Source organism: Nomascus leucogenys, chromosome 2, assembly GCF_006542625.1.
Source record: "Nomascus leucogenys isolate Asia chromosome 2, Asia_NLE_v1, whole genome shotgun sequence".
In the NCBI taxonomy this organism is placed as follows: Eukaryota; Metazoa; Chordata; class Mammalia; order Primates; family Hylobatidae; genus Nomascus; species Nomascus leucogenys.
In genome coordinates, this window is record NC_044382.1 from 147335709 (window position 1) to 147350519 (window position 14811).

General features: G+C 50.3%; 2 protein-coding genes across 2 annotated transcripts in view; both read right to left on the reverse strand.

Annotated features, from left to right (window-relative positions):
• Positions 1-14811, reverse strand: part of LOC100586182 (polycystic kidney disease protein 1-like 2) — a 120368-nt gene that overhangs the window by 70312 nt on the left and 35245 nt on the right. The window contains exons 11-16 of the mRNA XM_030823728.1: positions 14188-14395; positions 10120-10240; positions 8614-8755; positions 6775-6951; positions 4581-4726; positions 3699-3893 (exon numbers count right to left, since the gene is read on the reverse strand). The gene's annotated coding sequence lies outside the window, so the exon portion shown is untranslated. The remainder of the gene's footprint in view (positions 1-3698; positions 3894-4580; positions 4727-6774; positions 6952-8613; positions 8756-10119; positions 10241-14187; positions 14396-14811) is intronic.
• Positions 1-14811, reverse strand: part of LOC115837586 (polycystic kidney disease protein 1-like 2) — a 50873-nt gene that overhangs the window by 823 nt on the left and 35239 nt on the right. The window contains exons 11-16 of the mRNA XM_030823743.1: positions 14188-14395; positions 10120-10240; positions 8614-8755; positions 6775-6951; positions 4581-4726; positions 3699-3893 (exon numbers count right to left, since the gene is read on the reverse strand). Coding sequence (XP_030679603.1) covers positions 3699-3893; positions 4581-4726; positions 6775-6951; positions 8614-8755; positions 10120-10240; positions 14188-14395 — 989 coding nt within the window. The remainder of the gene's footprint in view (positions 1-3698; positions 3894-4580; positions 4727-6774; positions 6952-8613; positions 8756-10119; positions 10241-14187; positions 14396-14811) is intronic.

Below are 14811 nucleotides of genomic sequence, written 5' to 3' on the forward strand. Positions count from 1 at the left end.
ATTCCGTGGCTCCATGAAGTAGTGCCAGGAAGATACAGGGTCAGGCGTGACCATGCTTATTAGGGGATTCTTTTACTTTTTTTTTTTTTTTTTGAGTCAGAGTCTTGCTCTGTCACCCAGGCTGGAGTACAGTGGCATGATCTCAACTCACTGCAACCTCCGCCTCCTGGGTTCAAGAGATTCTCAGGCCTCAGCCTCCTGAGTAGATGAGATTACAGGTGTGCACCACCATGTCCAGCTAATTTTTTGTATTTTTAGTAGAGACAGGGTTTTGCCATGTTGGCCAGGCTGGTCTTGAACTTCTGACCTCAAATGATCCGCCTGTCTCAGCCTCCCAAAATGCAGGGATTATAGGCATGAGCCACCACACCTGGCCTCACTGGGGGTTTCTAAAGCGCTGCAGACCTCTGTCTGCCTTGTATGATGTGTGATTAGGCAGATAACAGCCCCCTCAAGATGCCCACATTCACATCCCTGAAACCTGTGGATACGTTACTGAATGTGGCAAAAGGCACTTTGGCTAAGTCATTTTGGAGAAGCAATTAAGTTAAGGATTCTGAGATGGAGAGATTATCCCAGATGAACAGGTGGGACCAACATCATCACACGATCCTTCTAAGAGGGAGGCAGGAACGTTAATCAGAACAGGACATGGGTGATGGAGGCAGGGATAGGGGGAAGAGAAAGAGAGGGAAAGAGAACAAGGTAAGGGTGGGGAGAGAGAGAGGGAGAGGGGAGGGCTTTGGAGATGCTGCGTGGCTGGCTTCGAAGATAGGAGTCAAGGAGTGCAGGTGGCCTCTAGAACCCAGAAAAGGCAAGGAATGGCTTCTCCCCTGGAGCCTCCAGGTTTGCAGCTCTACTGACACCTTAATTTTGGCCCAGTGGACCCCATTTTAAACTTCTGGCCTCCAGAACTATAAAGTGAATAAATGTGTGTTGTGTTAAGCCATGATCTTTGTGGTCATTTGTAACAGCAGCCCTAGCAAACATATATAGGATGTCTCAAGCTTTCTCCAAATCTTCAAATCGAATCTGTAGAATTTGGCACTATTTGAAAATAAATTGTGTCTCAGTGTGGCACCTGTGACCGGAATGGCATGAAATTCAGAAACTGGATGACTGTTGGCCCGGCATGGATGGGAGGTCTCACCGGAGGCTTGGGGTCCCTGTGTGCCCTTGCAGCAGTGGGGACAAGGGCCCCCCTACCCAGCCCTACACTCCTGCCTTGGGCCAGGCCACAGGCTTCAGGGTCAAGGGCTTTCTACACTACAAAGCACTAATGAGGGGCTGGTAGGGGGCCTTGGTAGGAGCAGAGAAAAACTAAGAACATCATTACAGCACTGCCCAGTAGAACTTTCATTTGTAACTTTATTTAATTTTAATAATGACTTAGATTTAAGCAGCAGCCACTTTTGACGGGGCAGAGACACCGTGGCCTGTTGCTCACACCTGGCTCAGCCTGACAGGCTTTCCCGAAGCTTCCAAATATGAGCACATCTGCCATCCACTCCAGGGGCAGCCAGGCCTCCATCCCGGCTGTGTCTTGAGTGGAGGAAAGAATAGGTCAGTGTGGCAGGAGACTCTTTGCAGAATGTTCCAGAAGGGAAACTCAGATAATGGGTAATCTCACATTTGCTTCTGCAGGCCCTAACCCCATCGCTTGTCATCTACCCTGGGTGGAGATGTCACCGGCTCTGGACCCTCTGGCCAATGGATTCACCCAGCAGGAGACCAGCAGGGAACGAGAAGGCAGGAGGAGAGAGAGCTGGGAGGGGTCATTCTGCCGATGCCCCTGGCCAGGTCACCGAGGGTTGGCCGCCTCGTTCTTCAAAAGCCACAGCCCCTACCAGAGAGTCCCTCTGTGAGCAGCCGCTCCCTGGATCCTGCTCACGGCAGGCCAGGCCCCTGGGGTCCTGCACGCTGTCTAGTTTGTTCCCTAAGCCCTGCACACACCTCTCTCAACAAAGCCCTTGTTAACTTCTTCTCAGCTGCCCAGTGACAGTTTGACATCTGTCTTGTGCCAGGCCCCGGGCATTTCATGGGGACACCTTGGGTTAGGCTGTGTGGTCGGTGTGCTTGGGGACCACAGGATGCCCAGGGGAAGCTTACCATTGGTACTTCTCAGAGTGAATGAGACCAAGAATGAGAGCTGTGTGTGTGTGAAAGTGTGTGAGTGTGTGTATGTATGAGTGTGTATGTGTGAAAGCATAATTGTGTGTGGGTGTGAGTATGCGTGTGTATGAATGTGTGAGAGCGTGTCAGTGTATGTGTGTGAGCGTGTCAGTTTGAGTGTGCATGTGTATGTGTGTATATGTGAGTCTGTGTGACCGTGTGAGCATCTGTCAGTGTATGTGTGTATGAGCATGTATCAATATGAGTGTGTGAGCACGCATTTACGTATAAGTCTGTGAGCATGTGTGTTAGTGTGTGTGAGTGGGAGTGTGTGAATGTGTTTGTGTGTGTGTGCGAACATGTGTGAGTGCAGGTATGTGTGTGTGTGAGCATGAGAGTGTGTGTGAAAGTGTGTGTATGTATGTGTGAGAGTTAATGCGTATGTATGTGGCAGGGGGAATGGGGTAGGGAATGTGGAACAAAGGTCTGGGGTAAGAGGGCTGGAGGCGGAGGGGGAACCTCTAACCTGGGTTTGAACCCCGGTTTCACCACTTACCAGACATAGGGACCCAGGCAGGCACCTGTGATTCTCTTACCCTCTGTTTCCTCTGCTGTAACATAGACAGAGGCCTCACCATTTACCTCCCAGGGTTGTAGTGGGGATTACAGATTCATGAAGCCCTAATTCAGGGCCTGGCAGCTCATAGCAGGTGCTTGATACATGTTAGTTTCTCTCTGTAAGCGACCACAATGACAAGCCTCCTTCCTGTATTAAGTACCTACCGGGCCTCCAGCACCACACTCAGTACTTTCCTGCAAACCTTTCAGGGAGCCAAGAGAAGTCTTTCTTCTCTTCTCCGTGCCCACAGAGGGGTGTGTGTGTGTGTGTGTGTGTGTGTGTGTGTGTATGTGTGTGTGTGCATGCACACACACAAACACAAACTCATGTGGCACGCACTGGGAGTGGACACAATCATATGTTCTGCAATAGTTTATCACACAGAATGGCCATTTTTGTAGATTAAAAGTGGTTGAATGTTGGCGATCTTATCCAGTTTTTTAGTTGCAGTGATTGTAATTCTTATTTAACTCTTATCACAATCGTATGAGGAGACTAGTATTCTCATTCCTCTTTTCCATTTGGGGAAACGGAGGCTTAGAGAGGTTCGGTCCCTGGCCCGTGACAATGCAAATGGTAAGTGACAAAGCTGGGACACCATCTGTGGTCCAACTCCAAACCGCTACCCATATGACTAAGGACAGTCCCCTTTCTCCTCTGGGGCTCTGCCTTGTCATCTGAAACGTGAAAGGGAGGGGGTGATGCGTTCTAAACTCCCCCCATCCCAGAGGCCTGTGCCTCCATGAGGGCCAGCCAAGAAAGCAGGTTACCAAGGAAGAAGGCATTTTCTTCACTTTATGTCACTCACCCAAAAGACCAGAGAGGGAGGTGGTGTCAGCTGCTTGGGAGACACCACAGGCTTCTCCCCTGATCCATGAACCTTGATCCACAGCCAAAATGGCCACATGCAGACCCTGGGGACCCAGAGGAAGGGAATGAAAGGAGACCCCCAGCTTCCCACAGGCACCTTCTGTCTGACGTCCACGCTCAGCGACTGTCCTGAGCCCTGGTTGTCGTGCTCTCGGTTCAGCACGGAGGACACGGCCTTGGCCAGCTGGAGGAGCTGCTCGGGGCCACCCTCGCCTGGCAGAGCTGTGGGGATTTTCTCTGACACGGCAGCCTGGAATGCTACAGCCTCCACACATGTGTCTCCGAGTGCCACCTGTTAGGAAATCAGAAATGTGCTCAGAACCTGCTAGGAAGAACCTGGCCTCTGAAGTCAGGGGTCTTCACGTGGGGTCAGAGAGGCTTGGAGGACTTTGGCCTGGCCTGTGGGCTCTCGGGCACTTCCTGAGGCTGGAGGGCACCCAGACCTGCTCGCACCAGGCAGCTGACAGCCACCCAAACCAAGCCTTGGTCAGCTCCAGCCCGGCGCAAGTCATCGCTCTACCACTGGCTGCCCTCCTCCTCTTGGTCTCAACCTCTTCCACCTCCACCTGGCCTCTGACGCTTGAAATATTCTTGGGATCTTATCCAGGCCCTTCCTTGAGTCCTTGTTGGCTAATCTTGGTTCTGCTTCCTATGAGCTCTCTTAAGGTGCTAGCCTAACGCATGCCAGAGTCATTTTCCAACCCCCTTCACCCACCAGCTCCCAGGACCCTCCCCCTATTCTGGCCACTAAGTCATAACATCTACAAAGGTAGAGACCACGTCTCTTGTATCCCTGGCTATACCCCCAGGACGCGGCCCAGGGTAGATGCTCTGTAAATATTTGTGGAAGGAATGGATGAATCAGTGACTCATCTGGCTATGCCCCTGGCTATCTTCCATCTGGCCATCCTTTTGGTGAGGTTCATATGGGTGGAGAATTTTTCTCAGCTAAGAAACAGTGGCCACTGCCACCACCCACCTTAGCCATGGCCTCGGTCTGCTGTGTGTCCCCTGCACGATTTGTGGCAGAAATAACTACTGTCAGCACAAAGTCATTGTTCTCCTTTCCAAGTGGCAGATACACAGATGGGAGGACAGGTTCAGGGCCACAGTGTAGGCAGGAACCTGGCAAAACCAGAAATTGACCGATGAGGGGGCATCGCTAAGCCCCAGGTAGGCTGCAACCCACTCAGGTAGAGCCTGGTGACAGGGACACAAAAGCCACAGCTCTCGAAGGCATGGTAGGCTCTCGGGATTCCACACTTTTAAGTATGAGACAGTCACATATGCTGATTCACTGTCTTCTTTAAGCAACTACAGGTTGCTGTAACTTTGGAATAGTTTTACTAAAATCCATAAAAAATCACAGGAAAAATATCCCATTTACAGTTTTTTTTTTTTTTTTTTTCAAAAGTCAAGGTGGTAAACCAAATTATAAGAGGAAGAAAAAGAAGGAGGACGGGGCGGAGGAGCAACAATGACAACTTAAAAATTAGCTCAGGGGCGAGGAGTTCAAGACCAGCCTGGACCACTTAGGAAGACCTTGTTTCTACAAAAAAAAAAATGTAAAACTTAGGTCTCGAACTCCTGACCTCAGGCGATCCACCCACCTTGGCCTCCCAAAGTCCTGGGATTACCGGCATGAGCCACCACACCCGGCCTGGGACTCATTTTTATGTAGCCACACTTTCCTGCCTCCATCCTCACTTGGATGATGGGGGAGAGGTACTAAAGAGGAATAGCATATTGGAATTAGAGCAGCTGTCCTGGCCTTTCCCTCTGGCGGGACGCAGTTTGAAATGACATCCACTTACCTTGCTTGAACTTTTTCCTTTCAGACTCAGCCCTATTCACAGCCCTCTTAACAGTGCTGCGTTTCCACATCTATTAGACAGGGCACCTGTGAAAACTACACTACCTTGGGTATTACAATAGCTGATGTGCACTTTCCCTAATCAAGGTGTAGTGTTTATGCCATTGTGATGTTTGATGCTGGATTTGGGGGACCATCCTGGCAACACTCCTGGTGCCTGACTTTGGAGGAAAATTACAATCTGATTAGAGCATTTTCAGAGTACAGAATGCCAAAGCCCTCCTGGGCGTGTGGCTTACATCTGTAATCCCAGCACTTTGGGAGGCCGAGGTGGGCAGATCACCTGAGGTCAGGAGTTTGAGAACAGCCTGGCCAACATAGTGGAACCCCATCTCTACTAAAAAAACAAAAATTAGCCGGGTGTGGTGGCAGGCACCTGTAATCTCAGCTACTCAGGAAGCTGAGGCAAGAGAATCGCTTGAACGCGGGAGGCAGAGGTTGCAGTGGGCCGAGATCGTGCCACCGCACTCCAGCCTTGGCAGCAAGGCAAAACTCTGTCTCAAAAAAAAAAAAGGAAGAAGAAGAAGAAGAAGAAGCCAAAGCCCACTGGGTGGAGATCAGGGCTCAGATGAACCCTCCAAGGACCAATCACTCCCCAGGTGGAAGAATAAATGCAATGTGAGTGGCTCCCTCATCTCTCCTGCTAATGCCCCGTGGCTGTCCTGGGGTGTGGGTGGTTAGGGTGACAGCAGGGACACTGTGTAGGGTTTTATGCATTGTGGATGGAGTCTTCCATGTTTGTCACCTGTACACCTTTGCAAAAATGTTCTTTCAGCTCAGCTCATCCTGCAATATCACCCATTCCCTGGGGCCACTTATAAAGCAGTGTCAATGAAATTGTTGAAGATTCTGTTAACCAGACCCATCTCTGTCTTCCTGAATAGCTCTAGGCTTCTGGGAGTCCCAGCTACTAGTGTGTGTGTGTGTGTGTGTGTGTGTGTGTGGTGTGTGTGTGTGGTGAGCAGGGGTTGGGGGAGGGTGTCTTGGTGGCGGCCCCACATGGTCATACTTTTGGGTATCCTTGTTGATTTCACTCCATCAATGTCCCCCATGCCAGGGCAATGGATTTTGGCTTCCAGTTGTGGAAGAGCTATTGATGGGACCTTCTTCTCATGTCTTTGTGGAGTGATGGCTGGGTCAGTGTCTTGGGGCTAGGGGTTGAGGTTTAGGGGAACCCTCATCCTGCCAACCTCTCTCGCACACAGAACACATCCTTTGCAGCTCCCAGAGAGAACAGGCCCCTGTTCTGCAAGAAGATGAGCCCAGGAGCTGAGGGAAGAGCAGAGTCCTCAGCCGGTACCTGATTCCAGACAGAAGCAGAACTCCAGGGGTCCCAGGGCTGTGGAGGCATTGCAGAAGATGGCAAAGCTCATCAGAACGGTGCCCTCCTCCGGGGCAATAGTGCAGGCAGGCACCTCGGGGGGAGGCAGAGTGCTGATCACATAGGTGTCCTCCCCATAGGCGTGCCTGGTCAGTGCTGGGATTAAAGACAGATCATGTTCAGGGGGCCACGTGGGGCCCACAAACTCCATCCTGCTGTTAGATCGCCCCCTGAGCTCATTAAACACAAAGATTCCTGGGCCCTACTTCAAACCCAGAACCTCAGATGTCTCTGGAGATTTTGGGGAGAGCCCAGAAACGTACATATCTAACAGTTAAACAATTAAACCCCCAAACAACTCTCCCTGATGCAAGGATCCCAGGGCCTCACTTTGAGAAACTGGGCAGAGATAGGGGAAGATAATCGGACAGACCTGAGCTTGAAGTTTAGTTCTGCCATTTGCTAACCAAGTGACCTCGGACTTGACCTTTTCTGTTCCAATTTTGTTTTCCTAATTTTTTTTCTCTTTAGATATAGGGTCTTGCTCTGTCACCTAGCCTAGAGTCCAGTGGTGCAATCATAGCTTACTGTAGCCTTGAACTCTTAGGCTTAAGTGATTCTACTGCCTTAGCCTCTCGAGTCAGCTAGAACCTAAGGAGTGCACCATCACGGCTGGCTAATTTTCTAATTTTTGTAGAGACAGGGTCTTGCTCTGTTGCCAGGGCTGTTCTTAAACTCCTGGCCTCAAAGGATCCTGCCACCTCAGCCTCCCAAAGTGTTGGGATTACAGGCATGAGCCACTGGACCCGGGCTGAGAACTTGACTTTTTCAAGAGTCAGTTCCTCATCTGTAGAATGGGGCTGAGGATAATAGCTTCCCCACAGAGATCTCGCGAGGTGTGACTATGCTGGGAAAATGCTCAAGATCACGGAGCCAGGAAAGACCAGAACCGGGATCCGGAAACAGGCTGAGCCCACCCCGAAAACCACACTCTTCCCAGGCCCCGAGATCACTGTAAAGAGCCATGAGTGAACATGCAGTCACATCCCACATCACCTGGAGAAGCCACGTAGGTTTTCAGAGAGCGTATGCCTGGAAGAGCTGGGCATAAAGAGAATTTTAACCCATAAAAACTCATTCTTTGGCCTAGACCCAATTCAGAAAGTTTGGGGTGGACCCAAGAGTGTGCCTGTTTAACTAATACCTAGTTTATCCTGATGTGCATGGTCTGTGGGCCACTTTGGGTAATACGGAAGCAAAGCAATACTTCCTAAAAAGAATCATCACCGCCATTGTTTGTGTGTTTGAGAATCTGTGTTTCTCACACTGGGCTTGTTTTAAATGACAAGCCCTGAAGAATCCTGGCAGGGCATACAAGTTGCACGACCCCAGAATGATCTGCTTGTAACACTGGGGTTATCTCATTCATCCTGCAAAATAACCATTCTGAGGCGGGCATTTTGATTACCCCAGTTTACATGTGAGGAAACTGAGGCACAGAGAGGTGAAATCCTCTGCCTAGAGTCTCCCACGTAGAAAGTGGCAGTGGTGCGATTCACACCAGAGCCTGCGCTGTGGCCTCTGCACTAAGCTGATGCCCTGGGTGGGCGTGGGGACTCACACCTCCCATCACAGCACTTTAGGAGGCTGAGACAGGAAGATCGTTTGGCTCCAGGAGTTCAAGACCAGACTGGCCAACATAGTGAGATCCCATCTCTCTATTTCAATATTTAAAAGAAAAATAAACTGATGCCCAATATCTGAGTGTTTCTGGATTTATCTCGGTTCGTGAGAGGAGATACAAGGGAGGGTTCACACCTGTGGCTCTGATTCGGATGACCTCTCCCCAGGACTGCAATAAGGAGCTGTTCAGCAGCAATGTGGAGGTGTTGCCCTGGAGGAGGGTTAAGGACCTTGGCCAAAATCCTCTGAGTCTGCAGGCATCCGGGAGGGGCTCGGCCTGAAAGAGAGGATGGCCCAGGGCTCCTGATGCTACAGCCAGGCCACTGGACTGCAGCAGGACAGTGACTTCTGGGTGCTAGACAGCCTTTCAGATTTATTACTGATGAACGGAGGACAGGCAGCCCCAGCTCCCCAAGAAGTCACCTGGAATAGACACTTTCCAGCCTTGTTGTTGTGTTTGTCTTAGGTTGGGCTTCCCAGAAGCAGAGCCTGAGATGGGGATTTGTGTGCAGGTCATTTATTTATTTATTTTTGAGCCAGACACAGTGGCTCATGCCTCTAATCCTGGCACTTTGGGAGGCCGAGGTGGGCGGATCATCTGAGCTCAGGAGTTCAAGACCAGCCTGGCCAACATGGTGAAACTCTGTCTCTACTAAAAATACAAAAATCAGCCGGGCATGGTGTTATGTGCCTGTAATCCTGGCTACTTGGGAGGCTGAGGCAGGAGAATCGCTTGAACCCAGGAGACAGAGGTTGCAGTGAGCTGAGATTGTGTCATTGTACTCCAGCCTGGGTGACAGAGTGAGATTCTGTCTCAAAAAAAAAAAAAAAATTAAAAAGAAAATATTTTTGAGACAGAGTCTCACTCTGCTGCCCAGGCTAGAGTGCAGTGTATGATCTCTGCGTACTGCAACCTCTCCCTCCCAGGTTCAACTGATTCTCCTGCCTCAGCCTCCCAAGTAGATAGAATTACAGGCACACACCACCATACCCTGCTAATGTTTTTGTATTTGTAGTAGAGACGGGGTTTCACCGTGTTGGCCAGGCTGGTCTCAAACCCCTGACCTCAGGTGATCTGCCTGCCTCGGCCTCCCAAAGTGTTGGGATTCCAGGCATGAGCCACCATATCCAGCCTTGTGTGCAGGTTATTTATTGAAGGAGGATTCACACGGAAAAGCAGTGGAGAGAGAGAAACAGCAGAGAACAAAATGAGGCAAAAAACAGTTACTGGAGGCATCCAGCCTCAGCCTGGTCGCAAGGAGAGCCCTGAAGTGTAAGTTGCACTACTGAAATCACCCTACCTGGGGACAGAGAGGCTGGGCTAGTAGATCCTCCATCCATCAGTTGTTGGCCAATGGCCAGTCCACACAAGCTGGAGTTAGGATTGTCCGCCTGGGAAGCGGGACTTTGCTGAGATGCCAAGAGCACCTGCTGCAAAGTTTCTCCAGAGCTTATGCTCCCTTGTGCCCATTTGCCCTGCTGCCAATTCCCTGATTTTCTCCCCAGCCCAATACCCCGAGTCCCACACCACAGGCTCTGAATAGAGTTGACCCAACCCTGGCCCACTACTGGGCATGCGACACGGGTGTGCTGAAAGCGCAAGGGAGATTTCCATTCTTGAGTGGTTGTCCCTGTGCTCACCTGCTCTGTTGGGGTGTTGCCCAAATACCAGCTGAACATAGCCACTGGGGAGTCCTCCCCCATGGTGACGCTGAGCAGAATGTCTTCGCTGGCTTTAACGGGCCTGCAGTTCCTCTCACAGCTGAAAGGCAGACAGAGGACAGAGTGAGGAAGCTCCCCCAGGCATTGCTATCATCTGGATATTTGTCCCCAGAAACCTCATGTTGAAATATGATCCCCAATGTTGGAGGTGGGGCTTCATGAGAGGTGTTTGGGTCATGGGGGCGGATTCCTCATGAATGGATGAATGCCTCCCTTGAGAGCGAGTGCTTGCTCTATTAGTCACCCCCGGAGCTAGTTGTTAAAAAGACGGCCGGGTGCCGTGGCTCACATCTGTAATCCCAGCACTTTGAGAGGCCCAAGCGGGCAGATCATCTGAGGTCAGGAGTTTGAGACCAGCCTGGCCAACATGGTGAAACCCTGTCTCTACTAAAAATACAAAAATTAGCTGGGCATGGTGGCGGGTGCCTGTAGTCCCAGCTACTCGGGAGGCTGAGGGAGGAGAACCACTTGAACCAGGGAGATGGAGGTTGCAGTGAGCCAAGATCACACCACTTCACTCCAACCTGGGTGACAGAGTGATACTCCATCTCAAAAAAAAAAAAAAAAAAGAGCCTGGCACCTCCCTGCCTTCTCTGCACATACCAGGTCCCCTTCATCTTCCACCATAAGCGAAAGCAGCCTGAGGCCCTTATCAGATACAGATGTCCAGTCTTGGATTTTCCAACCATAAGAATCATGAGCCAAATAAATCTTTTTTTCTTCTTTCTTTTCTTTTTTTTTTTTTTTTTTTTTTTTTTTTTTTTTGAGACAGAGTCTGGCTCTGTCACCCAGGCTGGAGTGCAGTGGCACGATCTTGGCTCACTGCAACCTCTGCCTCCCAGATTCAAGCAATTCTCCTACCTCAGCCTCCTGAATAGCTGAGATTACAGACATGCACCACCACACCCAACTAATTTGTATTTTCAGTAGAGACAGCGTTTTGCTATGTTGGCCTGGCTGGTCTCGAACTCTTGGCCTCAAGTGATCCACCCACCTTAATCTCCCAAAGTGCTGGGATTACAGGCATGAGCCACTGCACCCGGCCACCCATTTTTCTTTATAAATTACCTAGCCTCAGATATTCCTTTATAACAATGCAAAATGGACTCAGACAGGCATCGTGACCACTGGCCTGGTCTTTTGTCCAGTTCTTCTCAAGTCCTTTGAGAGGGTAGGAAATGGCCCTTTTTCAAATTAAAGATGGAACAACAGCTGCCCCTGCCCCATCCAACACTGGGACGTAGCCTTGCTTGTGAAGATGGACTGAGTCATGGCCTGACTGCATTCCCATGTCATTCACTGCACAGCGTAATGATATGGAAGGTGAATGAGGCTGAGACAGGACCTGGGCTCTAACTCTGTCCTTGTCGTTTATGAATGGTCACCTTGTGTGCATCACTTAAGCTTTTTTTTTTTTTTTTTTTCCGAGACTGAGTCTCACTCTATTGCCCAGGCTGGAGTGCAATGGCGTGATCTCAGCTCACTACAATCTCCGCCTTCTGGTTCAAGAGATTCTCCTGCCTCAGCCTCCTGAGTAGCTGGGATTACAGGCACTCACCACCACGCCCAGCTAACGTTTGTATTTTTTAAGTAGAGACGGGGTTTCACCATGTTGGCCACGCTGGTCTCAAACTCCTGACCTCAGGTGATCCACCCGCCTTGGCCTCCCAAAGTGCTGGGATTACAGGTATGAGCCACTATACCTGGCCGAATCACTTAAACTCTCTAAGCCTCAGTTTCCTCACCTGCAAAATGAGGGAACAGCCTAGATAATTTCTGTGATTCTGTTTAGTTCAGATAATGGTAAACTAATGCTGTGGTTTAACAGTGCGCCCACCATGCACACATTACTTCCGTTGTCTCTAGCTTGTCCAATGCTCACAATAGCGCTATGAGTGACATATTAGCGTCCCCACATCACAGATGAGCAAACCAGGCCCCGAGGGCTTATGCGATTTGTCCTAAGTGATGTAACTTCTAAGTGGGCAGATAGAATGTGAACCATCGTGTCTGGATCCAGACTCTTGGCCTTCTCTATAATGTCTCTACGAAGGCCAAAGCAACTCCATTTCAGATGCTAATCTGCCACGTTGACTACTGATTAACTCCAATTCCAGGAATGCCTCTAAGATTTCTATTTTCTCTACAGTTCTTTGTGTAAGAGCATATACTTACTATGAGTCCTGCCCTTAAAGAGATTCACATAGTATTCTTACCTTTCCCTACGATTGTCCTACGCATTCCTTCCCTATGGTATATAAGCCCTGGTTCTGGGGGGTAATGGCACTGGCTTTCACCATCTCGTCTTGCAGCTGTCCTAGACATCATGGTTTCTGTTCACAAGTCTCAATTAAGTGTTTCTTTCTGAGAAACTAAATTTGTCAGCTTCTTTCTCTGGCATCTCTGCTTCCTTGAACTTTGGGGGAAGGTTTGCACAGACCTGCCCTCCACAGGATGGTCCCCCAGTTTCCACTTTGGTCTGAACTTGACAATATCTCTTGAATCTTCCTACTTCTCTCCTCATGTCTGTCCTAGCCCAAGTGTGCGGGACGTTCTCTATATGCCTCTCCATTCCAGTCTCCTCCCACTTGCGGCTCTGACCTGGGAGACTGAGCTCTACAGACTGCATCACCCAAGCTGCCACACCCTCCAGCTTTTGACTGGGTCCAGTCAATGGGAACCATTGATAGAGGATTGGAGGATGAGAGGAGAGAGTTTGGGGAATGTACTCACAGCTTTCCCTGCTCTTTTCCCTGATGGGCTGCAGGTGGGAGAGGCTGTGCTTCTCCAACCAAGGCCACAGCTCCCATTAGGAGGTCCCTCTCCCACAGCGACAGCTCCCAGGAGTTCTAGTAGTGCCATCCCATTATCTTACCTCTGCATTCCTGGGGGTGATAATGGCTTCCCTTGGTTGTAGTCCTGGCTTGTCACCCCTGGTTCATTGCCTTATACTTCCCCTCACCTGTAAACGGTCCCTTCATCAGCTCTCTTCCATTCATTCCTGGTTTGGCTGAGCCATCTGCTTCCTGCAGGGACTGGCTGATAGGCCAGGCAACCTTGACCTCCTACCTTGACTCCTGCAAGAGCCTGGGCAATCTCCCTGAGTCTTCTCCTGCCCTCTTCCAAGTCATTCTCCACTGAGCCAACAGAGCAAATTGAAATAACATGCTTAGAACTCTTGGATGCTTGGCTGGGCTCGGTGGCTCATTCCTGTAATCCCAGCAATTTGGGAGGCCAAGGCAGTTGGATCACCTGAGGTCAGGAGTTTGAGACCAGCCTATCCAACACGGTGAAACCCCGCCTTTACAAAAAATACAAAAATTAGCTGGGCATGGTGGCACGCCTGCCGGTAATCTCAGATACTCAGGAGTCTGAGGCATGAGAAACGCTTGAACCCGGGAGGCAGAGGCTGCAGTGAGCTGCAATGGTGCCACTGTACTCCAGCCTGGGTGACAGAGTGAGACTCCATTTCAAAAAAAATAAAAATAAAAATAAGGAACTCTTGGCTGGTTTCTCTGTGTCACTCTTAGGAAAAAGGCTAAAATCTTGATATGACCAGCAAGGACCCACTTGATCCAGGCCCTGCCTACACTACCAGCTCCTTCCCACCCCTCTCTTCTCCATCATCAGGACACCGGCCTCTTTCGCTCCCTGATGATTCTCTGTTCCCTCCCTTTGCCCGCTCTGTTCCTGCTCCAGCTGCCCCTTCCCTGCCCTGTGAATTTCTCCTGAACATCTCTGCTGAGCTGCAGTTCCTGAGAGAAGTCTCTCTGACCCCCAGTCAGGGCAGTTTTCATAGAAGTGCGCTCTCTCCCTTTTTCATTCGTGCCCAGCAGTGCTGACCACCAGGTGGTAGCTAACCCCTATGAGAACAGAGATTACCACAGCAAGCCCTGCCCCAAGGCAGCCCCAGCCTTAACGGGTCCTCAGTAAGTGTTGGCTGAACAAATGAATCAGGACCCTGGAGGAACTGCCCACGTGCCCCACCTGACTCGAGGCCTGAGTTCCTGGGGTGCAGACACGTAGAGGCACTGCTCTGCCCTGTTCTCCAGCTCTTGGCCTCTCAGAACAGCCAGGCGCAGGGTGACAGCAGAGTCAGGCGGCGGCAGGCAGGATGCTGGAACCACCAGCTCCCTCTGGTCTGGGCGAAGCAGCTGCCTCTCAACACAGCCGCTCCACTGAGTCCAGCAATGCCCTGAGAGAAATGGACAGACACTGTTATCCATCAGGAGCCCAGAACGTGGCACACGCTGCTACCTCCTGGTTTTGAAAGGGGTCATGAATAATAACATCAGCTCTAAATAGACATTTTAATTTTTTTAATGTCACATTTATTTATTTATTTGTTTGTTTGTTTGTTTATTTATTTATTTTGAGATGGAGTCTCGCTCCATCTCCAAGATAGCACCATTGCCGAAGCTGGAGTGCAATGGTGCTATCTTGGCTCACTGCAACCTCCACCTCCTGAGTTCAAATGATTCTCCTGTCTCAGCCTCCAGAGTAGCTAGGATTACAGGCATGCACCACTATACCTGGCTAATTTTTGTATCTTTCGTGGACATGGGGGTTTCAACACGTTGGCCAGGCTGGTCTCGAACTTCCGACCTCAGG